General features: G+C 46.8%; 1 protein-coding gene across 6 annotated transcripts in view; it reads right to left on the reverse strand.

Annotated features, from left to right (window-relative positions):
* Positions 1-13,645: 13,645 nt before the first annotated feature.
* Positions 13,646-25,581, reverse strand: part of LOC147659193 (uncharacterized) — a 122,818-nt gene continuing 110,882 nt past the window's right edge. For all 6 annotated transcript variants that reach the window (XM_086951907.1, XM_086951904.1, XM_086951905.1 and 3 more), the window contains one exon: positions 13,646-16,517. In XM_086951907.1, the coding sequence (XP_086808033.1) occupies positions 14,419-16,488 (2,070 nt within the window). In that variant the 5' untranslated portion in view covers positions 16,489-16,517 and the 3' untranslated portion in view covers positions 13,646-14,418. The remainder of the gene's footprint in view (positions 16,518-25,581) is intronic.

Raw genomic sequence — 25,581 nt, forward strand, 5'->3', positions numbered from 1 at the left:
TAGATAGATAGAGTGAGGGCGATAGATAGAGTGAGGGCGATAGATAGAGTGAGGGCGATAGATTGATAGAGTGAAGGTCGATAGATAGTTAGAGTGAGGGCGATAGATAGCTAGAGTGAGGGCAATAGATAGAGTGAGGGCAATAGATAGATAGAGTGAAGGTCGATAGATAGTTAGAGTGAGGGCGATAGATAGTTAGAGTGAGGGCGATAGATAGTTAGAGTGAGGGCGATAGATAGAGTGAGGGCAATAGATAGTTAGAGTGAGGGCGATAGATAGAGTGAGGGCAATAGATAGATAGAGTGAAGGTCGATAGATAGATTGATAGAGTGAGGGCGATAAATAGAGTGAGGGCGATAGATAGAGAGATAGAGTGAGGGCGATAAATAGATAGAGAGATAGAGTGAGGGCGATAAATAGATAGAGAGATAGAGTGAGGGCGATAAATAGAGCGATAGAGTGAGGGCGATAAATAGAGCGATAGAGTGAGGGCGATAAATAGATCGAGAGATAGAATTAGGGCGATAAATAGATCGAGAGATAGAGTGAGGGTGATAGATAGATAGAGAGATAGAGTGAGGGTGATAGATAGAGTGAGGGCGATAGAGTGAGGGCGATAAATAGATAGAGAGATAGAGTGAGGGCGATAAATAGATAGAGAGATAGAGTGAGGGCGATAGAGAGAGATAGAGTGAGGGCAATAGATAGATAGAGTGAGGGCGATAGAGTGAGTGTGATAGATAGAGTGAGGGTGATGGATAGATAGATAGATAGATAGAGTGAGGGCGATAGATAGATTGATAGGGTGAGGGCGATAGATAGAGTGAGGGCGATAGATGGAGTGAGGATGATAGATGGAGTGAAGGCGATAGATAGATGGAGTGAGGCCGATTGACAGAGTGAGGGCGATAGATGGAGTGAGGATGATAGATGGAGTGAAGGCGATAGATAGATGGAGTGAGGGTGATAGAGTGAGGGCGATAGAGTGCAATAGATAAAGTGAGGGCGATAGAGTGCGATAGATAAAGTGAGGGCGATGGATAGAGTGAGGGCGATGGATAGAGTGAAGGCGATGGATAGATAGAGTGAGGGCGATATATAGAGAGGTTGATAGATAGATAGATAGTGTGAGGGCGATAGAGTGAGGGTAATAGACAGATAGAGTGAGGGCGATAGGTAGATAGATAGTGTGAGGGCGATAGAGTGAGGGCGATAGAGTGAGGGCGATAGATGTCTGCTGTTCCTGTCTGTGAGATGTGCCCCCTATTCCTGTCTGTGTGAGATGCGCCCTCTGTTGTACCTGTATGTAAGAAGCGCCCACTGTTGGTCCTGTCAAATGTGAGAATGAGTGAGAGAAAAGAGAGAGCAAGAGGAAAAAGAATGAAGGGGAGCGAGAGTGAATGAAGGGGAGTGAAAGAGAGAGAGAGAAATAATGGGAGATAGAGTAAATAATGGGAAGCAAAAGAGAAAGGGTATGAGAGAGAATGGAGAGCGAGAGGAGAGAGAATTAAGGAGAGATAGAATCAGAGAGGGGGGAGCGAGAGAGAAAGAGAGTGAAGGGAGAGAGAGAGTCAACAAGTGATACAAAAAAAGTAAGCCATGCACGAGTGATTAACAAATACTGATATTTTTAAGCCCACAGCGAATGTTACTTCGCCTAGTGGGAGAATATACATTTTTTTTTTTAATTGATAGAGTGCGCAAACCACAGGGTGAACGGCCAATAAAAATTAATCAAAGAGCGAGCTGTGCACAAGTGAATACGTAAGGCTGATATTTTAAGCACACATCTAACGGTACTTTGCCCAGTGGGAGAATAAAAAACAAATAGAGTGCGCAAACCACAGAGTCAATGGGCAATAAAAAAAAAATGCTAGTAAGAGCTGTGCACGAGTGAATAAGTAATGCTGATAGAGGTGACTAGAAGGGCGGGGGGTAATGGGTGGGGGGGGTACAAACAAAGGAGCCTGATTAAAGCTGAGGAGAAGGGAGGGGGAGTGCGAGCAGAGGAGCCATCAGAACAAACTCTGGCATTGCGCGGAGGGCGGCGGGGAGCGGATTCCTTTGAAGTGTAAATAAACCAGCATGAGTGCGGAGAGAGGCGGCTCACAGGCTGACAATTGGTGTGCGATGTGCACACGCTCCCACACATGCACTGCAGGCAATCCGCCCGGAAAAGCCTTTGGGTGCATTTCTGAAAGTCCCTTTACATAAGTCTTGCAGACAACGCATACGCGTTGTCTAAAACAAGACCTAAACATGGAAGAACAATCAGTAGCCCCAAAATTGTCATTCAATACAAGACATTTTATGGGGTAGGTCAAACACAGGATGTCACATATAGAATGCCACTAATATTCAATCAACCAGGCCTCTTTTGACTAGATCAGCGAACAAAAAAAAATCCCCTTCTTCCCCTTTCTGCCTCATTTGCTGTATACTGAAAAGATCCATCTCCCTATTTCAGAGCACACTGTTTTCTGCAGTGGGGATCAGGTATGCTTAACCCATCAAGAACTTTTCTTGAGTACATGCAAGAGTAGATATTCCATACACATCAATTAAATAAATAAATATCATGTCCATTGTCACAAAGACTTATGACAGACACAAGATATTATCTAGTGTGACTAGTGAATTAAAGCAATAGGTCCTCCCGTAAAGCAGTCAGTTCCTGTGGTCTAGGTTTTCAAAGTGTCTTTAAGGGTAGCACATTCGGATACAAACCAGTTACTCACATCATTAATCCAAATCCTTAATGTTGCCTAGCTGGGTCTCTATAGTATGGATAGCCTGTTCTTTGCTAAAACATATGACAGACCCAAGAAGTTATAGATGATCAGACCCAAAAGACAAATCTCTGATGGTGGGCCCATTCTTTCAAGTCAATAAAACTGCAGTAACACCTACTCACATGTGGACAAGGTCCACATCCTGTAAACAAAGTTGCCATGAAATACAGGACCGTTTGGACAGCAATTGACATGGCAGCATGCTTGCTGTGTAACTTGCAGTTAAATATATGTGCTGTGTAAATAATTGAATTGGATGCATTTATCCTCTAGAATGCGGATGACCAACCATTCATGTCCTCCTCATTACCTAAGGAAACGGTAGAAGGTGAACCATATGTCTTCTGCATTCAAGGAACAAATCATTCTGGAGCTTACACCAGGATGATTTTCTCTTTGAAAATGTACTTCAGAACGTGAGGGAAGAGATTCCCTAGCGTCCTGAAACATGTTTTTCAATCACTGTGATATCTAGCGTGCTAGTGATTTTTGACTGCTTTCACTTTGATTGGTGCTCAGGGGTCCTAACTCTGCATGTCTTCCAGTCTCAAGCAACTATCAAGAGTTGAGAGGCAGTGCTAGAAAATGGACAATGCCCCCTTTCTATTGCTGCCCTTCCATAATTGATCCATGGCAGGGGATCACACCAGGAATGTGATTAGCCCAAACAGAGATCCACCTACTAGGCATCAGGGAAAATACTTTGCAAAGGTGGACCGCATCCCCCCAACCACCACCCAATGCTCACCTCCCAGGGAGCTCTTTTTTCCACCCCTTTGGGGACAGATAGGGGGTGCTTTCCCAAATTCTGCACCATTTTTTTAAAAACAGATTTTATTGATTTTCACTGCAATCATAACACATGCATCATAATTAATATGTCTTACATATAATCTTTATGCACCAAATTCTGCACCATGGGGCGAGGATGGGTAAACAGAAAGTCCTCCAGACACCGGAGAACAGCCAAAAATGAAAAAGGGTGGGGTGGCCCACCCAAGCATTGGGCTGTGCTCAAACTCTCTCAAGGAGGGAGAGAAAGCCCACCAGACATCAAGAATTATAATTATTGGGAGGGAAAATATTGGGGTGGGTGGGCCGTCCCAGACATTATGACTATTCGCCAACCACAAAAGCCCTAATATCTCTACCTCCCTGGGGCCTACTAAAGTATACAATATGCTTCTTGGGGCCTACAGTATACCACTCACAATGGCAAATAAAAGGACATTTAGGTTCTTTTGGGCGTAGTTTTCACATATGGGTTGTTAGAGAGGTGGAAAATCGAATTTCCTCTCACTTGCTATAGTGAATAATTGCATTATTCAGACTTTGGGTAACTCACAACCACAAAACCCTGAAAACTCTGGCCATTGCTGAAACCTAGGCACCAAAACGATTCTCAGGTGTCATTGCTTGCTTAGATCTGTTTTCTTACCCACAAAACCCTACAAGCATTGAACATTGGCTAAAACCATCAATTTTTATCACATTTCTGTGAAGGAAAGTTCTGGAATCTCTATGGATCCACACAATTCCTACCACCCAGCATTAGTACCCTCCCCACAATAAACAGTGCTCCCACTTGTGCATATTTGAACAGTGCCAAATATCTTCCACAAAATGGTAGTTTAGGGTTTCATATCAACTATCTTCTTAATCTGTGACTGGGTTTTGCCTGGTGGCAGTCAGAATGGGTTAGTGATCAGAATTAGCTTTATTGTATAGTTAATAAAAACTATTACAAAATATAGATACGACAATGTGTTAAAAAGCAGAAAGTTAACACCGCTGTGTGGAAGTTAAAAAAGTTATTAAAATGAGTATGTCTTTCAAGTTTAAAAGTAAACATGTTGCTGTTTCAAGTCTTTGCCAGTGATCTTCGCTTTTTCTCAAAATTGGCAATACATTTGACTGCTCTGCAAATGAATTGTGGATCTACTGAGCATAAGATTTGTACAATGGCAGACCGGCAGGTGCGTATTCCATAGTCCTTAAACTTGGTTTTTAACCAACTCCGACGTTCCTGAATCAGAGCCGGGCAAATACAAATCAGATGGATGAAGTCTCGTCTTCCTGCGCCACATAGATCACATGGGTGATCAAATTTTAGGTTACTTCTTTGTGCCCAAGAAAATCCTCTTTTCGAAGCCGATCCCCTTACGAAGTCAACTGGTAACTTCCAAGTCACTTCTTCTTACAGCCAACTTGTAGAAATCATCAGTTCAGCTGATGACTTGGATTTCTGTTAAAGCATGGTTAAAGAAATGTTTAGATTAATCTTGTTCTCATTTGGAAGATTTTGGTGGATACCCTTGGCTCACTAACAAAAAGAAACAGGCCTCTAAACAGCCATGCAACATGCCACATTTAGCTCCTACCAACATGCCACTCATCTTGACGGGTCCAAAAACGAGTTGTTACCTTAATCCCAGGGAAAGTGAAAATTGTAGACAGAGGTGTTTCCAGGGAGAGCAGGTATTGCACGGAGGTAAATACGGAAAAGTGTGATTTTTTTTTATCACTACACGCTCCCCAACTAGCAAGTTACTTAACTTCGGTAACAGTCTTTCTGGTGGATACTCTAGCTAACCGCAGATGCCTCACCTTTTAAATTTTTCCAAGGAGTCAGGCTGGATCTGGAAAATCTTTAGCAGAAGCCCCTGTGCGCCGGGAGAAGGCGGTTTGCAGCTTGGCACAAACATCGTTCCACTCCGATAGGGACATGTGGGCCCACATACAAGCACTAACTATGTGCACTCACGTCAGTTGCTTTCTAGATTGTCCGCCCTTCCAGATGCAGAGCCCAATAGCAGATTGTATGTGACCAGTGTACTGATCTCTAGACTTGGAACCTTCTTACATGAAGGAGAGCCCAGATCACAGAACAGTGAGGAATCTGTGGTTACAGTATTCAATAAAAACAATATTACCAAAGGTAAAAAAACGTGCCAAAAAGTCCTGCAAGACCAAGTCAGCAAAGTGCACCTTATGATGAACCTGGCTATCCAGGCGGTAGTTATTCATAAACATATGAAGAGATGCCTAAGTAATAGCTAGCGCAGTGTTAACAGCCTTGGCTCTGGTTGAAATTAGCCCGTAAGCCTTCTGGGGGCTGCTTCTTTGCCAATAAATATACAAGTCCAAGGGTTTTTGCCCTAATCCCCCCAGCACATCTGGGCAAAAAGCAAACAGAGGCAAACACACAAGATGTGTGGGGATCAATCAAGAAAAAATATAAGGTGGGAAAAAATGATATTAGTTCCTCCACGTGGGCACCCAGTCCCCAGGTAGTTACTTTAAATAAATCAACCACTCACCAAACTTTCCATAATTCTTTCAAAACAATTTTTATGTCTTTTTTTTATAGATATTTTCACACAGCACAAAACATTACACATAAAACATCGGAACTCGATGTTTAAAATCCAAAAAGTGTTCCTAGTCCCTTCGGACAGATAATATCACCTCGGTGTACTGAATGCCAAAATATGCTGAGAAGAACCAAGAGTGCCCTCCTCCTCCGTGTCTGGCCATAACAATCATGTGGTCTAGAACTAAGTAGACAACCAGGCTTTTAGCCGATGTGCTCATCACCTGCTAGGTGTGTCCCGTATGATAGTAGTCTACATACACCCTGTAGAGATCTACTCACAGTGTTTTGTAAGGAAGATGGACTTCAGACTTGCTCAGCTCAGTAAAACCTGAAAGGGCCAAAAATTAGACAAACTAAACTCCCAGTCAGGAGCCTGTAATATGCCTCGTGTTCCTGATAAACCATTCCAGTGTGACTACCTGCAAGTACCTGGAAGGGTTATGGCTGACCGTGGTGGCCTCCCGCATTATTCATCAAGATTGTGGTATATCAGGCTCGAAATGGGCAAGTCTTACCTGGGATGAACAGCCAATTAGGGCGGAATCAGTTGGAGCAGGAAAATCTGCGGTGCGGGCAAATACGTCCACGTCAAAGAAAAGCTTTCTGCTGGCAATATGTTCGGCATATACATTGCGCCAAATACGTAAACCAATCGGGAAAACTGCACGCTTCTGCAAAGGAGTGTGTATAAAGATGTAGTACACCGTCTAATCTCCAGGGGACAGCTCAAAACAGGCACCTCTGACTGGCAGGCCACTTTATTCAACCTGCTTGAGCCTGCAATAACAAGTCAATGTAATCACGAGAATGTCAGCCGCCCAGGGGCACCTCTATTAGTCCTGCTACTTCATTAAGCCAACTTGTGCTTGCAGCAGACACTGCGTATTGTAAAGGAATGTGTATCTAACACCCAATATTAAAAACACCACCGAGGACACAACCTGAACAGATATTATCGATCCGATGTTCGTCACGTGTAGGAATAAAATAAACAAACATGGCAGATACCACATTGGATATTCTCCAAATTAATAAGGAGCCATATGCAAGCTGATACGTTTGCTGCTACATCAACAACATAGTACACAACCATATTATTATTATTATAAGAAGCATCCTTTTTACAGATCTGCATAACTATATATTGCGACAGTCATCACACCCATATAGATTCACCTATGGTAATGGCATGCGAGAGCTACAGCAATGCCCACACCTCATGTTCATTTAGGCACTGTGAAGCAGTCCTATATCTTTCAATCATTCGTGCTTCAATTTTGTTCAATCTTATTTGTAAATTGGTTAACAGTTGAAAGCCTGAGCAACAAACGTATGAAGTAAAAGCACATATACATTTACAAATCTCTGTTAAAGTAATTTTTTCTTTTATTCCAAGATCAAAGCATCCTCAGTGTCCAAGCTTCTTGATATATGTTGTCCAAGCCACAAAATTGCCATCACGTGTTTCGTCTATAAGGCGAATAGCCAAAGACTTCACCAGGGCATTAACAATACTATCCTTAGAACCTATGATAATGACATCAAGCGAGACACTAGCCTCAATAAGCAGAGTTCCTTATATCCACAATGTAGCGTGGGAAAATGCTAAATGATCTAAGATTTCATCTTCAATAGTGTACGAGTACAGTAGAACAACTATTCTTCGGTTTAAGTTGCAGCATCACAAAGTATACTCAAATTAAGATACCTTCACAAAACATACAGGGTCACAATAGACCGAAATATCCTTGAATCAGCATGCAGCAACAAGTCAAAATGTGCGAGTCCTCATTCGCGTCATAGTATTGGTAATGGAGGAACTAATATAATTTTTTCTTACCATATATTCTTTCTTGATTGATCCCCACACATCTTCTTTTGTGTTTGCCTCTTTGCCAATGCATACCAGAATTTGCTACAGAGTAAAATCCAACAAGAGATGGTTCTCTTCTACACAGCCTTGAACATTTTTGCTCTGGGGAACCATCCAATAAAGATCAGCTTGTTCAATCAATGTGGTTTGGTACAATCAATGAAAAAACTGAGAGCTCTTTTATGATTCAACTGATGTAGCCTTTCTTCCTCAAAGGGATGAGGTAGAACGAAGAACCTTGGGAGAGTGATTTTTTTGTCTATGTGAGGAGTCAATGCTTTTGAAAGAAAGGAGGCTTGGGTCCTCAGGACCAACTTGTCCAGAAAGAAAGTGTATGGTGGTTTCACAGAGAGGGCTTGTAGCTCTCTTGAATGCCACTCCAATGTTATGGAGATACAGAAAACTGTTTTGAGGGTGATAAAACATAATGGACAGTTGTGCTAAGGTTCTAAGGGCGTGCACTTAAAGAATGCATGGGCTCGATTTTGGTTCCACTGTGGAATAATACCTGGGATTTTCAGGAGCCACACTCTCAAGGCCCAATCCAGTGTCACTAGAATTACTTGGGCTTGGTTGTTCTTGTTCTTCAGAACTCTGGCTAGGAGTTCACGGCAGAAAGCCATACAGGAGTCCCAAACTCCACTCCAGACCGCATGAGTCTACAAGAGGAAGGAGTCTAGTAGACTCCTGCGCACAAAAATGTTGACAAAAAGATCGAACCAATGTTCTCCCCATTTGCAGGAGATACATTGTGCATCTCCAGGTGCAACTACTATTTGTGATCGACTAGGATTCAGAGGTTAAATTCATCCACCTGCCTTGCTTGACCAGCGGAATGCAGGAAGCCATCAGTTTCAGTAATCTCGGGCACATCCAAACAGTGAAATGGTCTGAAACATCCAGAACATAGTTCGAATGCCCAGGACTCTATGCTCTGGGAGAAAAGATCGAAACTGCACCATGTCCGGAATAGATCTGAGGAAAGGGAGAGTCTGTGAAGGAGTCAGGTGGGACCTCAATAGGTTGATGGTGAACCGAAAAGATGTTATAAGGTTTGCTATATCCTGGAGATGGATGATGACTCCCTGGGGCAAACCAAGCCAAATTCATAAGTAGGGGTGGGGGGGAGACTGGAATCCCAGGCTTCCGAAGACGCACTGCCACCACAGCCATCACTTTTGTGAATACAAGAGGTGCCCTAGTGAGATCAATAGCGAGTACAATTAAAGTGCTCCTGCAGCACAGTGAACTGCAGATTGTGGGCCTGCAGGATGGAGTTGTGGAAATAAGCGTTCCGCGTGTCCACTGCTACCATCCAGTCTCCAGGGTCAAGTGCAGACAAGGCCTGGACAAGAATTAGCATCTTGACTTTGTCCTTTTTCAAAAAGGAATCAAGAGGGCGAAGGCCTTAAATAGGACGAAGGCCTCCACCTTTCTTCGACCCCGGAAAGTAGCAGGAGTTGCAACCAGAGCCCACTTTTGATGTCTGTACCCTCTCTTTTGGCCCATCTGGCCAAAGGGGTCTGCACTTCCTGCTGCAAGAGGCACTGATGATCCTCAGTCAGCCACTGCTAAGGTGGTAGAAGGTGCACATGGTGAGGTGAAGAGAAATGGAAGGGCATAACCTCGCTAGATAACTTGCAGGACCCACTTGTGATGGCTTGCCACTCTGGGAGAAAATGTCGGATCCTGCCTTTGGCAGGGTGACTGTGTGGCTTTAAAGACACACTAAATAGATTTTGCAGTTGCAGGGGCAGGGGAACTTGGCTGTACGTGGCCCCTGTGGTCCACATGGTCAGTGGGAACTGCCACTTCGGCCACAAAAAAGCTTTAGTGTTTGCTGGGCTGATTGCATGGGTGGGTGCTGGCAGTAATGAAAGCCTGGAGGGAGTGGAACTACATGGTGGAACCAATGCTCTGTGTAAACCGGCCGAAGGAGAGATTTTGTGGCCCTGCTCTCTTTAAAGTGCTTGAGAGCTTCTTGCCAAAGAGGCGAGAACCTAGTCCACTAGGGAAGGCTCGCCATCCCCGGAGAAGCCACAGACCTCATCCAGGCATGTCTCCTAGGTGTCACACTCTGCAATTGTCTAACCAAAGCAATTTGTGTGAACCAACCCCCAACTTATTGTGAATTTTGTCACATCGAGACCACCCTGAATGGCATGTGCAACGTGCGGTGAGTCATGTGGTATAGCAGGCATGACCTGAGTGAAGGAATCTCGAAGAGCACGAGTACATCAGCCCTGGGTGCAGCTGGTGCTGACAGATCGTAAGGCGCAAGCAGGTTGCGGAAAACATGCGTTTCTTAAAGGATTCAAGGTGCTTCGCTTCTGTGTCCAGTGTGTTGGTAGGAAAACCAACGGGGTTGATATTGCTGCTGGATACCTGAAATGTTAGGAAGGCCAGATAACCCAGGGCAGGGCGGTGGCACTGTGCTATCTGCTTGTTCACTGGGGGTTCGGAACATGATTTTTTGCCCATGTACTAAGAGGAGGGTCTTTGAGAGCATCTTAGAAATGTAGTAGGGGTGTTCGTTTGTCCGGGTTGAAGGACGTCAGTGAGGACATTGGTTTTCACCTCCATGGTGGGCAATTTGAGTAGTCCTAGCATAACTACTGAGAAGGAGGCACTTTTTTTTAGTATCCAGCCCAGGTGACTAGAGAAGTATCAAGGCAACAGGCATTTTAAAGCTCATATCAGTTGCTAAAAGTATAGGGTTGAGTAAATTCGTCCCATTCACCATAATGCTTATCAGAGTCTGTGCCAAATAGATTACAGATGATCTGGGCCCTTCTTTGAAGCAAGGTTCAATGTATCACATTTGAACGGGTGACAGGAAGTCACGGCACAGTGGAATTAGGGCGGAGCCTCGGTTGACGTGGAGACAGAGAGCACTAATGATTGCGCTTCGTCTTTCAGTGTTGATGCGCCAGGGTCTGGCTGTGGTTGTGGCGCTAAGACAGTTGTGAGCACCAAAGCCAGTATGGAGCCAGAACAGGCCCATAGGGTTCAGCAGGCAGAGAAGATGGACCTGCCAGCTTGGTTCCAGGTGGTGGTATTCCAGGTTCTTTGAAGCCCAGATGGAGCCAGCAGCATGATGAAGAGATGCAGCACACTCCCCCTGAAAGAGGAGAAATGTCTGTAGGGATTGAAACACTTGACCTACCTGAGCAGATAGATCAGGGGACTACATGTTTGTACTATATAGTAGCTTCCCCTCTTTCGATACTTTCCTGCTTGATTTCTGGAGTCCGATACCCCGCATGACTAGATGCTATTTGCTACTGAGAGCCAGATGATGGAGCGAAATGCCTGAGGGAGGGGGGTGGGCAAGGCCTGAGGGGGGAGAAGGGAGGGAGAGTTTTGTTATTTTATTGTTCACTGAGATTATCATGAGTGAGGACTGGAACGGACAATTGGGATGCTGATCCCCCGGTGCAAGGGCATAGAGCATGGCTCGCCTGAGAACTCGGATGGGACTGAAGACTATAGTTCCCCTTTGAGAAGAGGGACATATGTGGCGAGAAGCTGTGAATGACAATGTATGACTAATAACTATGATTGGTGGTTAATATTACCAGCAGTAAGATGGTCACTCTTACATCCCATTGTAATGCTCCTACTTAAGTTGATACAACTGAATACAATTTGTTTTTTTTAAAGAAATGAAGAGATGCAGCACAGCTTTGTGTAACTAATAGATGTGCTGTGGCAACATCGATGGACCCGGAAAGTCCGGTTGCCCCAGGACGTGAGTAGGAATCAGCTTTGAAGGAAACGGAGTTGAGGTAGGAGAAGGAGAAGGAGACGCCTCCACTGTTGCTTTAGAGGATGTAGGAATGTGAGTGAGAGGAAGGCGATGTGCAGGTGTCTGGAGGGTTGGAGGAAATTCAGGCAGTAGTTGATGTCTGCCGGTCTCTGATCATGCAGGGCTTAGTAAATGTTTGTCAGCATCTTGAAATGACATCTGTTGTGGATGGGGAGCCAGTGGAGCTTCTTGAGGCGTGGGGTGATACAGGTCTGTCTGGGGAGGTCGGGGATGAGTCTAGCCGCCGAGTTCTGTATGGTCTGTAGTCTCCTTAGTATGTTGGTGGTGATTCCTGTGTAGAGTGTGTTGCCGTAGTTCAAGTGGCAGTTGACGAGGGCCTGAGCGACAGTACATCAGGTGCTGATTGGGAGCCATTTTAAGAGGTTTTGAAGCATGTGAAGGGTGAGGAAGCAGGCAGAGGAGACTGTGATGACCTGGCTTTTCATGGGTGAGTTTGCTATCCAGGACTATGCCAAGGTTCCAGGCATGGTCTGTAGGAGTGGGTGAGGGTCCTACTTCAGCAGGCCACCAAGAGTCATTCCACAGGGAGGGTTTGTTCCCAAGATCAATACTTCGGTTTTAGTCTGTGTTCAGCTTGAGGCATTTGTTTTGCATTCAATCAGTGACCCCGTCATGCACGGGAGGCATTTGGCCTTTATAGTGGATGGCTCTTCTTATAGAGAGAGGATGAGCTGGGTGCCGTAGGCGTAGGATATGTATGATGTTCAGGCCATGGATTCTAACAATGTTGGCCAGGGGGGTCATGTAGGCGCTAAACAGAGTAGGGTTGAGCCTTGTGGGACACCGCAGATGTCTTTCGGTTCTGAGGTGAACAGAGGTAGACGGATTCCCTGGGTTCTTCCGGGCAAGAAGGATGCGATCCATTTGAGGGCGTCAATCTGGATTCCGATCTGATGAAGCCTCTTGATCAGTGTCGAAGGCCTATGAGAGGTTGAGGAGGATCAGGGCGGCCATCTCTCCTCTGTCTAAGAGGGTTCTGATGTGGTCTGTGGCTGCAATAAGGGCAGTTTCGGGGCCGTTTCATCAACTGATATAATGAAACAATTTCTGGAGCGGGAACAAGACCTTCCCTTAGACTTCTAGCAGTCACAGTGCGCAGCAATCTGGTAGTTGGTAACGTATAACTTTGCAAACACAAGGAGATGATGGGTCCCAGGATGCTTGTTTCCAGTCCAGGGAAGACGTGGCTTGGCAGGTCGGGCTGGACTGTTCCTATGAGGCACAGAGTCAAGACTGATTTGCATATAGCTATTTCTGAACTGGGGTGGCGAAGTGAGCTAAAGAACGATGATGGATTCAACCCAGATCTGTGACTGGGGGTGAGTGTCTGAAAAATGTCAGCGCTTCGTCCATTATCTACTTGTGTTTAACATACAACTTTGCAACAAGATCCATAATGGCTTTTGGATTCATCAAGGCGAAGTGTTCCAACCCGAGCACCAAAATGACATCTAATGTGGATCCGTCACCGACATTTGCTTGTGACAATCAACTTCAACTGGCATGCTGCAAACCTAGATCTTTATCTTGATTGAACTGAGTTTACATGATATTTTGTTTGAATGAGTACAGAATGTGCGAGGGCTAAACCTTGAAAAAGCAAAATACAAAGTAAATGAATTAAATACTTTAGTGAGCGTGCTCAAATAATCAGTTGTTAGTGCTGCGTTACAGTGTTGCTACTGAGTGACAGTAAAGCCATACCACAAACAGTCTATTAAACCTAGAACTGGGGAACAATGGAAATTAATTTGACTCTTTTAGAAACAATGATATTAATTGAAAAAACATTTTAATGTCATTAATTCGCAAAAACATTTTCCCTGCATTTGGCAACAGTGCCATCCTGCCGTTTTCTGGCAATGAATCAGATTCACAGATTTGTTTGAAACATTAAACATCTGTGCTTAAAACTTAACCGGGCCAAGAAATCCTTTGCTATTGAGACGATCCAGATTAGGGAAAACGATATCAACTAAATGGATACTTCTTCATTTATTTTGTTTAGAATTGCATCTATTTGTATAAATGCATTAATGTTGATTGTTTAGTCATTTTCACTTCATTAAAACAAGACAAATAACATTATCTTTCTATTTGAATGCAAAACCACAAATACTTCCACACCTTAATTAAAATTAGGAAATAAAATAAGCATTTTATGAAATAATGTACAGTATTCTGCCATTGAGGCATACAATTAAATAGATGGCACCCCATCCTGCAGGTCAGGCTCTGAAGTGGCCATGTTAGCCAAAGTAAATGCCTACGATATGAAGAACAAGCCATCATTACTGGCCCTTTACTGTGGCACACAACCTACAAGCAAGCAGAACTGGGCGAAACTTTTATTTTTAATAAATTATTTTAACTGCCAAGGAGTAAAAAGAACCAAAATATATTTTTTCTGTAAAATTGGAAAGGAGGAAGCAAATACAAAATATCTTGAAACAAATTTGTCTACAAAACAAAAAAAAAATCATTGAATTTCTCCTTTATCCTTAGACTATAAAACACTCACAGAGCAACATATATGATTTGGGTTAGATTACAATAGATCCTGAGGAATTCTCAATGCAGGAGGCAAACCTATGGGTCGAGAAACTTCATCAAGAAGCACAAGGTCTTCAATTTCCCGCCCGCAATACTTTCTTTTACAGATTGTAACCACCACCTTCTTTTTGAGAAACACCTTTAGAGCTTCCCTTCCAGCAACAGCTTTAGCATTCTCCTTACTCTTCCCACAACCTGTACCCAGATACACAGACTTGCATCTCAGTTCACACACAATATTCTCCTGAGAAGTTTTATTCTGAGGCAAATCTGCCAGTTCTTTAAGTGGGACAAAATCAACATCCAATGTAGATTTCAGAGACTCTATTGCTGCTCTTAGGATCTCCACATGATTCACAGAGGGGCTAAAGCCCCCAACAGAAACAAGTTTCCAAGCAACACTTTTATAGAGCTTGTTGAAGAAAGTCTGTTTTTGTTTGGTGTCTTCGGCTGTTAACTTGCGAGGCACCTTAACAGGACTGATTATAGTTTGAGAAGTGCTTTTAGATGAGGATTCATGTGGGATATTGGAAGAATGGTTCATTTCATTAGTCACAGCATTTAGTTTAGATTCACTGTATTGTGCTGGGCGATAACTTAATGTAGATTCAATGCGAGGCAAAGCTGTTACTGTGGATTCATTCCTAGGTAAAGCCCTTGCCACAGATTGGATCAGATTCAACGCTGTTGTTGTGGAGTCGCTACGAGGTAAAGGCGCTGCCATTGATCCGTTCCGTGGTAAAGGTGCTGATGCTGAACCACTTAGAAGCAAAGGTACTGCTGTGGAGTTACTCCGAGGCAAAGGCACGACTGTAGATTCACTCTGAGGCAACTGCACTACCGCAGACTCACTTCGAGGTAACAGAACTGACTTAGACTCACTTAGAGGCAATGGCTCTGCCGAAGACTCAGTTGAAGGCAATGGCACTGCTGCAGGTTCAATCAGAGGCAGAACCGTTGCTGTGGAGTCAATCAGAGGCAGAGCCGTTGCTGTGGGGTCAATCAGAGGCAGAGCCGTTGCTGTGGGGTCAATCAAAGGCAGAGCCGTTGCTGTGGGGTCAATCAAAGGCAGAGCCGTTGCTGTGGTGTCAATCAAAGGCAGAGCCGTTGCTGTGGTGTCAATAAAAGGCAGAGCCGTTGCTGTGGTGTCAATAAAAGGCAGAGCCGTTGCTGTGGTGTCAATCAAAGGCAGAGCCGTTGCTGTGGTGTCAATCAAAGGCAGAGCCGTTGCTGTGGTGTCAATCAAAGGCAGAGCCGTTGCTGTGGTGTCAATCAAAGGCAGAGCTGTTGCTGTGGTGTCAATCAGAGGCAGAGCTGTTGCTGCCGTCTCAATCAGAGGCAGAGCCAAACCTGCAGGTTCAATCAAAGGCAGCGCTGAAGCCACAGGTTCAATCGGGTCAGCTTTTGCCTCAGGCTCTATCAGTAGCAGAGAGGTTGATACAGGCTCAGCCAGAGGCGGAGACTTTGCTGGGGCTTTAATCAGAGATGTTGCCTCACTCTCAATCAGAGGCAGAGCCGTTGCTGCAGGCTCAATCAGAGGCAGAGACAAATCGGCAGGTTCAACGAGAGGGAGAGCCAAAGCTACAGGTTCAATCAAAGGCAGTGCTGGAGCCACAGGTTTAATCAACTCACCTGCTGTTGCAGGTTCAACCAAAGGCAGAGCTGTTACTGCAGGTTCAATCAGAGGCAAAGATGTTGCTGTTCGTTCATTATTGGGCAGAGCTTTTGAAGCAGATTCAATCAGAGGCAGAGCCGTTTCCACAGATTCAGTAGTAGGGGAAGCCATTACTGAGGATTCAAGAAAAGGCAGCGTTAGGGCGTTGTCAGACCTTTGACATCCATCATCTTTTTCTTCAACTGGGCAACTTGTCCTGACTGTGTTCAAACACTTTTCTTCATAGCCTGAAATCACAGATGACGCGTCCGAATTCAGGCTCAGTTGCGAATCACCGGCTATACTAACTTTTGTTTTCTGCATTAACTCACTAGTGAAGCCCGAAACGGTCTCTTTTTCATCTGTCAACGCACTAGAAATAGTTTTAGCAGATCTCCACTCTGTAGACATTTTTTTCTTGCAAGGTTCCTCGTGCTCTTCTGTAAAAAGGAGAAAAATAGTGTTACTTGACACCATTTACACGGGTGTAACATTTAAAAAATGCTTCACACAACAGTAATTTTACACATTCCTTTCAAAAAGGACTAGATGAAAAATAACACGTAGTGAAGTGGAAATTCATTTGTAGGCACAGATGCGATGAACCAGGTTATTCTGGAAGCAGAATCAAACTAGAGTGAAGAAGAAACTGGGTTGGATGGTTAAGAAAGTATAGGAGTTCTTAGATGAACAACAATGGCTGAAGAGGGAGGGGGGAAGAAATAAACGTTTGGATCAGTTTTTTTAGGTCTCGCCTAGGCAGTGCTTGCGCCGTCTCTTCGAGACATGCAGTCAGGTATGGGCTTTAAGCTCCGCCCATCTGTTCAATTGGCTACTGTTACTGTCTGTGTAAATGGTGGTTTTTGATTCCTCAATAGGTTTAGTAGTCCCTCTTTAGTACCTCCTTTTCTCCTGTTGTAACCTCCCATGAGGTCTGCCCCCGTTACATGTGTTGTTACTCTCGATGTTTTAATTATAGTCTAAGCAAAATTTTCTTAAATGACTTTCTCCTGTCTGCTGTTGCAAGCAGGACAAGCTCTCCTGCAACTGCACCACTTAGCCTCGTGATTCAATAAATTAAATGGCATGCCATTTCCTGCGTGCAGTGATACAAAAAGAAACAAAAAGAAAACGGCTTTTCTTTCTTTTTTTTTTCACCACTGTGAGCGAGCATTTGTTGTTAGGCTTTTGTAGCCTTTTCAGTATGCCGCACTTTAACTTAAAATGTACAAAAGCGCACCATGCCGTCAATGGTAAAAAAGAAATTAAATACAGAACAAAGGCGGGCCGCTGCCTTTACATAATTGTCTGCATAATTGTCTGCATTACCTGTTAACATTGCAGCCGCCCGCCTTTAATTTCTATTTATTTACTTTTCTACCATTGAGACAGCACTGCACTTTAATTTAAACATATAAAGTTAAAGCGTGCCGCAAAGGCTACAAAAGCCTAAACATCAAATGTTCACAAATGCTAATGCTCGTTCCTTAAGCCACTGGGTAATGAAATTGAAATATTAGGTCTGAAGGAAAGAGTGCAGTACCACAGGCTGTTACTAGGGGCCCGGACACCTATTAACAGCCTGTGCTACTGCACCCTTCCCATAACATCTACTATAGGAATTTCATTAACCAGTGGCTTAAGAAACTAGCGCGAGCAGTCACTGGGTAATGGAATTGTCATGATGGTGCCATCTGCTAACTCTTCACCAGGCACCTGCTATTGTGATAGTCAATTTTTTTAATGTACGTGAAACAATCGCCCACATTCATATATTTCTGCCTTTCATAATGAGTCTCAAAACTCCAAGACGTGCTCAAAGTAGCAGTAATAAATGATTGACAGCCTGCTACAATCACAGCCAGCTCTCCCCAGTCCAATACTTTGGAGCTAGAATTTACATTAGTTGAAACGTATTATGGTTACCTCTTAAGCGTGAAAGTATTTCTCCCTTGTCCCTTGCTTCACTCTTCTATTGTACCTACAAACACCTTTTAAAGTCCTGAAAATCCTTATGTTGACTAGAGAATAGAGCTTGTTCCTAAGCAGGAGAGAGGTAAAGGGTTTCAGTCTTGATTCTTTGAGGTGAAGAGAAACAGCAGTCATCCCTCGAATGTGGATGTACCCTGTCAGGTGTTAACTTGTGGATTTAGACTATTTAGAAGAAAATCGGATTAACAGCAATTCGTACAGCAGACACACAAGTCATACTTTGGACAGACTAGGCAGATTTATTCACAGTCCTTCACAAGTGGACTCTGTACCTAGCAGTTCCAGAGTTATTCAAGTGTTGTTACCCTTTGGGTGTATTGATGGATATTGTATCCAACCCGGAGACTGCTACACCACTAGGTTCTCCGTCTGGTCGCTCTGAGCTACATAGACTAGTGACACCCAGCACTCACAATTGAGCATGCAGTTCCCATCACACTAGCCCTGTACATGCACCAGTCACGGTCTGAACAGGTAACCGCAGCGGTGGGGCCGTGTACGGGGGGATTTCGAGAGACGATGTGAAGAGAAAATTAATTATTTATTTAATTTTCCCTCTGCATAGTCCCTGGAAATACCCCCCTTCCATGGCCCCCCGCCCAACTGCTGTTACCTGCACGGACCGCGACTGAAATGCACCCTTTGTCTCGAGCCTCAGTATATGTAATTCCCTTATATTATTATTAGAGGGGAGATTCCTAAAACACATATCAGATTAATACGCAGCTTTGACTAAGGGGAACGGGGTGTGGGGGAGGGAGAGAAATGACTGTACTGTTCGTAAATGACTGAAAGATGAATAACTACTGTATATCATCTCGTCATTGGTGTATACAATAAAATAAAATCTGTTTACAAAAGTGCTGAGTTACCCTATTGACTTGTTTGGAACCTTGAGTTCACTAGTGTCTTTTATTTACATAGTCCTTGGAATTATAAGTTGATGCCCAAATAATTGTTTGCTGCGTTGTCACACGATCTGCCGCTCGCTTCCTAGTTCCAGTTAAAAAGATTGTTGCTAGCTCAAAAGCATCTGAAGTTTCGAATTGCAGCACGTGAAATGCAGTTCAGTGGTGTCACGCTACAGACATCAGAAATAATTTAGGAATTCCATTACCAAGTGGCTTAAGGAATGAGTGCTCGTTCCTTAAACCACTGGGTAATGGAATTAAAGAACAAGTTACTTACCTTCGGTAACGATATATCTGTAAGAAACATTAGTTAGTATTAGATTCCTTACCTTAGAATATCCCCAGGCGTCAGACTGGATCCGGAAATTTTTGCGTAGCAAAACCCCTGCGCGTCGTTAGGCGTCGTCTCCGGCTCCGCGTCCGTCGTCTGCGCCGGGATGACGTCATCGGAGTACTTAGACGCCGCCTATGCGCGCTGACGTCAGTTCTTAGCCACAGCTTTTCCGCGCCAGATACGCAGAGCCATGGTAGAACCAACACTGGTGCCAAGAAACTAGGGCCCTGAAAGGGGAAGAACCTTAACCCTAGGTATTAGTTCGCAGAACGGGGAGGATGGGTGGGGCGGTAAGGAATCTAATACTAACTAATGTTTCTTACAGATATATCGTTACCGAAGGTAAGTAACTTGTTCATCTGAAAGAAACACGTTAGTATTAGATTCCTTACCTTAGAATAGATACCCCAGCAATACCAACCCTGGTGGTGGGTCTGCGAACCAATACTCACACCAGGAAGTCCTGGAGGACAGAACGGCCAAAGAAGCCATCCCCCCGGACTTGACTGTCCAGGCAGTAGTGCCTCGCAAAGGTGTGCAGCGAGGCCCACGTTGCCGCCTGGCAAATGTCCTGCAGGGGGACTCCCCGACCCAGGGCAGTAGTAGCCGCCGTGGCCCGAGGGGAATGGGCACTCAGCCAAACTGGAGGCTCCTTTCTAGCCAAGGAGTAGCACGCCTTGATGCATAAGACAACCCACCGAGAGATGGTCCGCTTATGCACCGCCCGTCCCTTCTTCGCACCCAGGTAGCCCACAAAGAGTTGGTCGTCCACCCGGAACTGGCGTGTGCGATCCACATAGAATGAAAGTGCACGTTTTGGGTCCAGACGATGGAGCCGCTCTTCATCCTTTGAGGGATGCAGAGGCGGGAAGAAGGAGGGTAAGGTGATGGACTGCCCGATGTGGAAAGCAGAGACTACCTTGGGCAGGAAAGATGGTTTTGTACGCAACACCACTTTGTCCGGATGCACAGACAGGAAGGGAGGTTAGCAAGATAGAGCCTGGAGCTCACTCACCCTTCTGGCAGAGGTGATGGCAACCAGGAAAGCCGTCTTTAAGGTGAGAAGACGGAGAGGACAAGAGTGAAGAGGCTCAAAGGGAGCGCACATCAGGAAAGTAAGAACGAGGTTCAAGCCCCACTGAGGCATCACAAAAGGGACAGGTGGAAACATGTGTGTGATGCCCTTCAGAAAACGAGTTACTATAGGGGACTTGAACAAAGAAGGTTGATCAGGTAGCCTTAGGAAGGCCGAAAGGGCAGAAAGGTAGCCCTTGAGAGTGCCCAGAGCAGAGCCCTGCTGGGCAAGAGAAAGAAGGAAGAGAAGAACCTCTGAAAGAGGGGCAGAAAGGGGATCCACAGCCTTTGCTGTGCACCATGCCACAAATTTGTTCCACCGGCAGGCGTATACCGACTTAGTGGAGGGACGCCTGGCTGCCAGAATAACATCACAAACTTCAGGAGGCAAGTCAAATGGCCTCAACTGCAGCCGCTCAATCTCCAAGCATGGAGGTGGAGACTGGACAGGTTCGGGTGGAGGACCGTCCCCTGCTGCTGCGACAGAAGGTCCTCCTGAAGAGGCAGACGGATCGGGGGACCGACTGACATGTTGAGTAGCTCGGGATACCAGAACCTTCGAGCCCAGTCCGGAGCCACAAGGATTACCTGGGCCCGGTCGCGCTTGATCTTCTTCAGCACTCTGGGCAGAAGTGGTATAGGCGGAAAGGCGTATAACAGACCGCAACTCCACTCGCGACGAAATGCGTCGCCGAGCGAGTGCCGCCTTGGAAATTCCAACTCGCAGAACTGATGACATTGCGCGTTCTCTTCGGTGGCGAACAGATCTAACCAAGGCTCTCCCCACTGCACTCCACGTCAGAGTTCAGACGCCATTCGTGATCCATCAAGCACCGTCGGCTGAGTTCGTCCGCCCTGGCGTTCAGAGAACCTGCCAGGTGTTGAACCACCAGGGTCACGCCCTGATGTTCTAGCCACTGCCAGAGCCGCAGAGCCTCTTGACAGAGGGTCCAGGACCCCAAACCGCCGTGTTTGTTGCAGTACCACAGGCTTCTGATCTCCGCCTCTCCCAAGTGGTCTCCCCAGCCCTGGAGGGACGCGTCCGTCACAACCACGTGCTTCGGTTGGGGAAGGGAGAGGGATCTGCCGTTGACCCAATCGCGGTCCGTGAGCCACCACTGCAACTGTCTCGCAGTGCCCTCCGAGATCAGGACATGGTCGAACAGGTTGCCCTGATGCTGGGCCCACTGAAACTTCAGGTCCCACTACAGAGCCCGCATCCGCCACCGGGCGTGATGCACCAGAAGGATGCAGGAAGCCATCAGCCCCAGGAGCCGCAGCGTCAACCTGACCGAAACCCGGGAAAGCGGCTGGAAGATGGGAATCAAAGCCTGAATATCCCGGACTCGCTGCTCAGGAGGATAAACCCGAAACCGCGCCGAGTCCAGAACAGCCCAGATGAAGAGGAGCTTCTGGGAGGGGCACAGGTGTGATTTCGGCACGTTGAAGGAAAACCCCAGCAGGTGCAGGAGACCCGCCGTAATCTGGAGGTGGCTGACGACTGTCTGGGGCGAGCCCGCCTTCAACAACCAGTCGTCGAGGTAGGGGAAGACTGAAACCTCCAACCTGCGCAGATGAGCTGCGACCACCGCCATCACTTTCGTGAACATCTGTGGGGCGCTTGTGAGGCCAAAGGGGAGCACGGTGAATTGAAAGTGCTCGAGGCCTACCGTGAACCGCAGGTAACGTCGGTGGGCCGGCAGGACGGGGATGTGAAAGTAGGAGTCCTGCAAGTCCAACGCCACCATCCAGTCTTGCGGGTCTAGGGCAGTCAAGACTTGAGCTAAAGTCAACATCTTGAACTTCTCTTTCCGGAGGAAGCCGTTGACGTTCCGTAGGTCCAAGATAGGGCGTAGGCCCCCTTTGCCCTTCTTGGGTACCAGAAAGTAGTGGTAGTAGCAACCACACCCTACTTCTGGCCCAGGAACGCGCTCGATGGCCCCCTTGGCCAAGAGGGCCGCAACTTCCTCCTGCAGAAGTTGCAAGTGGTCCCCCGACACGCGGGGGTACTGCGGTGGCATGGCTGGAGGGGGGACTCGAAGGGGAGGGAGTAGCCCCTTCGGACGATTTGCAGCACCCACCTGTCCAATGTGACTGTGCGCCAGTGGAAGAGGTGATGGCGGACCCTGCCCCCCACTTGCCTCACATGGGCCTGAAAACTCGGAAGGTTTTGAGGCGGGAGCTGCGGGAGCGGGCGCGGACTGGCCTCGCCTGGGACCTCAACCGCCTCCCCGGTGGTTCCCACGGCCGCCATCGCGCTGGACATTCTGCTGCGGCGTGTGGCTGACGGTCCGTGTGGGGGCACCCCTTCCTTGGCCACGAAAGGAGCGAAAGGCACCCATTTGCTGACGCGGGGCTGAGAGGCCCAAGGACTTGGCCGTAGCCCTGGAGTCCTTAAAGCGCTAAAGCGCGTGGTCTGCCTGGTCGCCAAACAGGTGACGGCCATCAAACGGCATGTCCAGAAGCGTGGCCTGGACCGTGTGGGGGCGCCCCTTCTTTGGCCACGAAAGGAGCGAAAGGCACCCATTTGCTGGCGCGGGGCTGAGAGGCCCAAGGACTTGGCCGTAGCCCTGGAGTCCTTAAAGCGCTCAAGCGCGTGGTCTGCCTGGTCGCCAAACAGGCGACGGCCATCAATCGGCATGTCCAGAAGCGTGGCCTGGACATCGGCCGAAAAATTGGCGCACCGTAGCCAGGCGTGGCGTCTGACCGCCACTGTCGTGGCCATCGCTCTGCCTAGCGTATCAGTGGTATCCAATCCGCACCGGATAGAGTACCGTGCCGCATCTCGACCCTCGGCTAGGGCTTGGGTGAGTTTAGCCCTGACCTCCTCAGAGCATTGTGGCAGCACGTCGGCAACCGTGTCCCACAGGGTGTGGGTGTAGCGGCCCAAGAGGCATGCGGTGTTGACCGACCGCAGTCGATTGATTGATTGATTGATTGATTGATTGATTTTGGGTTTTGTAGAGCGCTCAGCTACCCTTAGGCATCCCGGCGCTGGTGAACACATCCTGGAAGGTGGGAAGTGAAGTGGGGGAGCGCTCAAGGGAAAAGTAGGGTCTTCAGTCTTTTCCTAAATCTGAGATGGTTATGTTCCTGCCTAAGGGAGAGTGGGAGGGCGTTCCATAGCCTGGGGGCATTGTACGAGAACTGGCGACCACCTGTTGTGGCCTTCGAAATTCTGGGGATTTTTGCCAGGGAGAGGGAGTTAGATCTGAGATGTCTGCTAGATGTTTGGTGGGACACCAGTGGCCTAAGTATGGGAGGGCCTTCATTGTGCAGTATTCGATGGGTAATGCACAGGGTCTTGAAGTCGACCCTTTCCTTGACTGGTAGCCAGTGCAGACTTTTGAGAGCTGGCTTAGCGGAATTCCTTGCAGCGGTTCCAGTAAGTATTCTGGCTGCAGCATTTTGTGCACATTGGAGTCTGTGGACTACCGAGACTGGGGCCCCCAGATATAGGACATTGCCATAGTCCAATCTGGAGTTCACCAGCCCCTGCATCAGGAGCTTCCTGGATTGAGGGGGGAGAAGATGGAGAATCTTTCGTGCCATCTTTATGAGGCCGAAGCACGTTCCCGCAGTTTTCCTCGCTTGTGTTTTGAAACTGAGCTCCTGGTCTAGCCATATCCCTAGGCTTTTTACTTCAGATTTTGGGGGTGGTGGAGATCCCATGCATGGTGGCCAGGGAAGAGGAGTGGGGATTTTATTTGGGTTTCCTAAGAGGAGTATTTCCGATTTTTCCCCGTTCAGTTTCAACCGAGACTCGCACATCCACTGGTGCACTTTTTCCAGACAGCTACATAAGTTGGTGAGGGCGTTGTCTGGTTGGTTTAGGGAAACGACGAGCTGGGTGTCATCAGCGTACATTATTGATTTAATCCCGAAGGGTTTGACAACATCCTCGAGGGGTGCCATGTACACGTTAAAAAGTGTGGGGCTAAGGGAGGACCCCTGAGGCACCCCACACTTGAGTGCCTGAGCTTTGGAGAAGGAATGCCCATCAGTTACTTGAAAAGACCTGTTCACAAGAAAGGATGAGATCCAGGCTAGGGCGGAGCCCGCCACTCCGGTTAGTTCAAGACGGTGAACAAGGGTTGCGTGGTCAACCGTGCCGAAGGCGGCACTTAGATCGAGGAGGATCACTGCCACTGATCCTCCTGCGTCAAGTATGCCCCTAGCTTCTTCGACCACGGCTAACAAAGCGGTATCCGTCCCTTGTCCAGGTCTGAAACCCGTCTGGGTTTGGCGGAGGAGGTGGTTGGTCTCTAGGAACTCAGAAAGATGTTGGTTCGCTATTCTCTCTGCGACTTTGCTCATTGCAGGCAGCAATGAGATAGGTCTGAAGTTTGATGGATCTGCTGGATCAAGATGCGGTTTTTTTAAAAGGGCTTTAACCGTGGCTTTTTTCCAGTTTGCTGGGACTGTGCCAAGTTCAAAGGAGGTGTTGATCAAGTTGGTGAGAGGAGGGGCTATAGTGGAAGCAACTTGTTTCAATTTACTGATAGGAGCTGGGTCTGAAGGGGCGCCGCTTTTGATTTTGTGCAGGACGTTGAGAAACATTTCAGTGGTGATGTGGGGGAAGGAGAGCAACCTCGGGGTGTTTTGGGAGATCGAGTGGTGAGGGCTTTTTAGAGTGGTACTCACCGCCGGCAGGGAGTTGAGAATTTTTTCGATTTTATTCGAAAAAAATTCAGCCATCTGGTTGCATTTTGAGCTATCCAGGTCGGGCGGTGAGGGGGGTTCCTGGATTTTGGAGAGGCCTTTGACTATCCGATAGGTCTCTTTTGCGGAGTTGGTTGCCGCTGCAATTTGGTCTTCAAAGTAGACGGCCTGTGCCGTTTTTAAGGCGTTTTTGTAGAGCCTAATGTGAGCCTTGTATCCACTTCTATCGTCTGTGTTCCAGTTCTTTCTCCATTGGCGTTCAAGCCTTTTGCCTTTCAGTCTTAATTCGCGCAGTTCCTCGGTGAACCACGGTAGTTTGGAGGATCTCCTGATGGGAGGGAGGATTTTTAACGGTAGGACTATATTGAGAGAGTCGCTAATCCAGTTGTGTAGCTGAGTTTCGGCTTTGGAGGGGTCGGGGTCAACTGTGGGTAGAGTGGAGGACAGAGAGCGTTCCCATAGGTTAGCGTCCAGTTTTTTCCATGGGCGTGACGGGGCCCGTGGGAGAGGGATATCCGTGATCTTCCCTGG

Source organism: Lissotriton vulgaris, unplaced genomic scaffold (assembly GCF_964263255.1).
Source record: "Lissotriton vulgaris unplaced genomic scaffold, aLisVul1.2 SCAFFOLD_2926, whole genome shotgun sequence".
NCBI lineage: Eukaryota > Metazoa > Chordata > Amphibia > Caudata > Salamandridae > Lissotriton > Lissotriton vulgaris.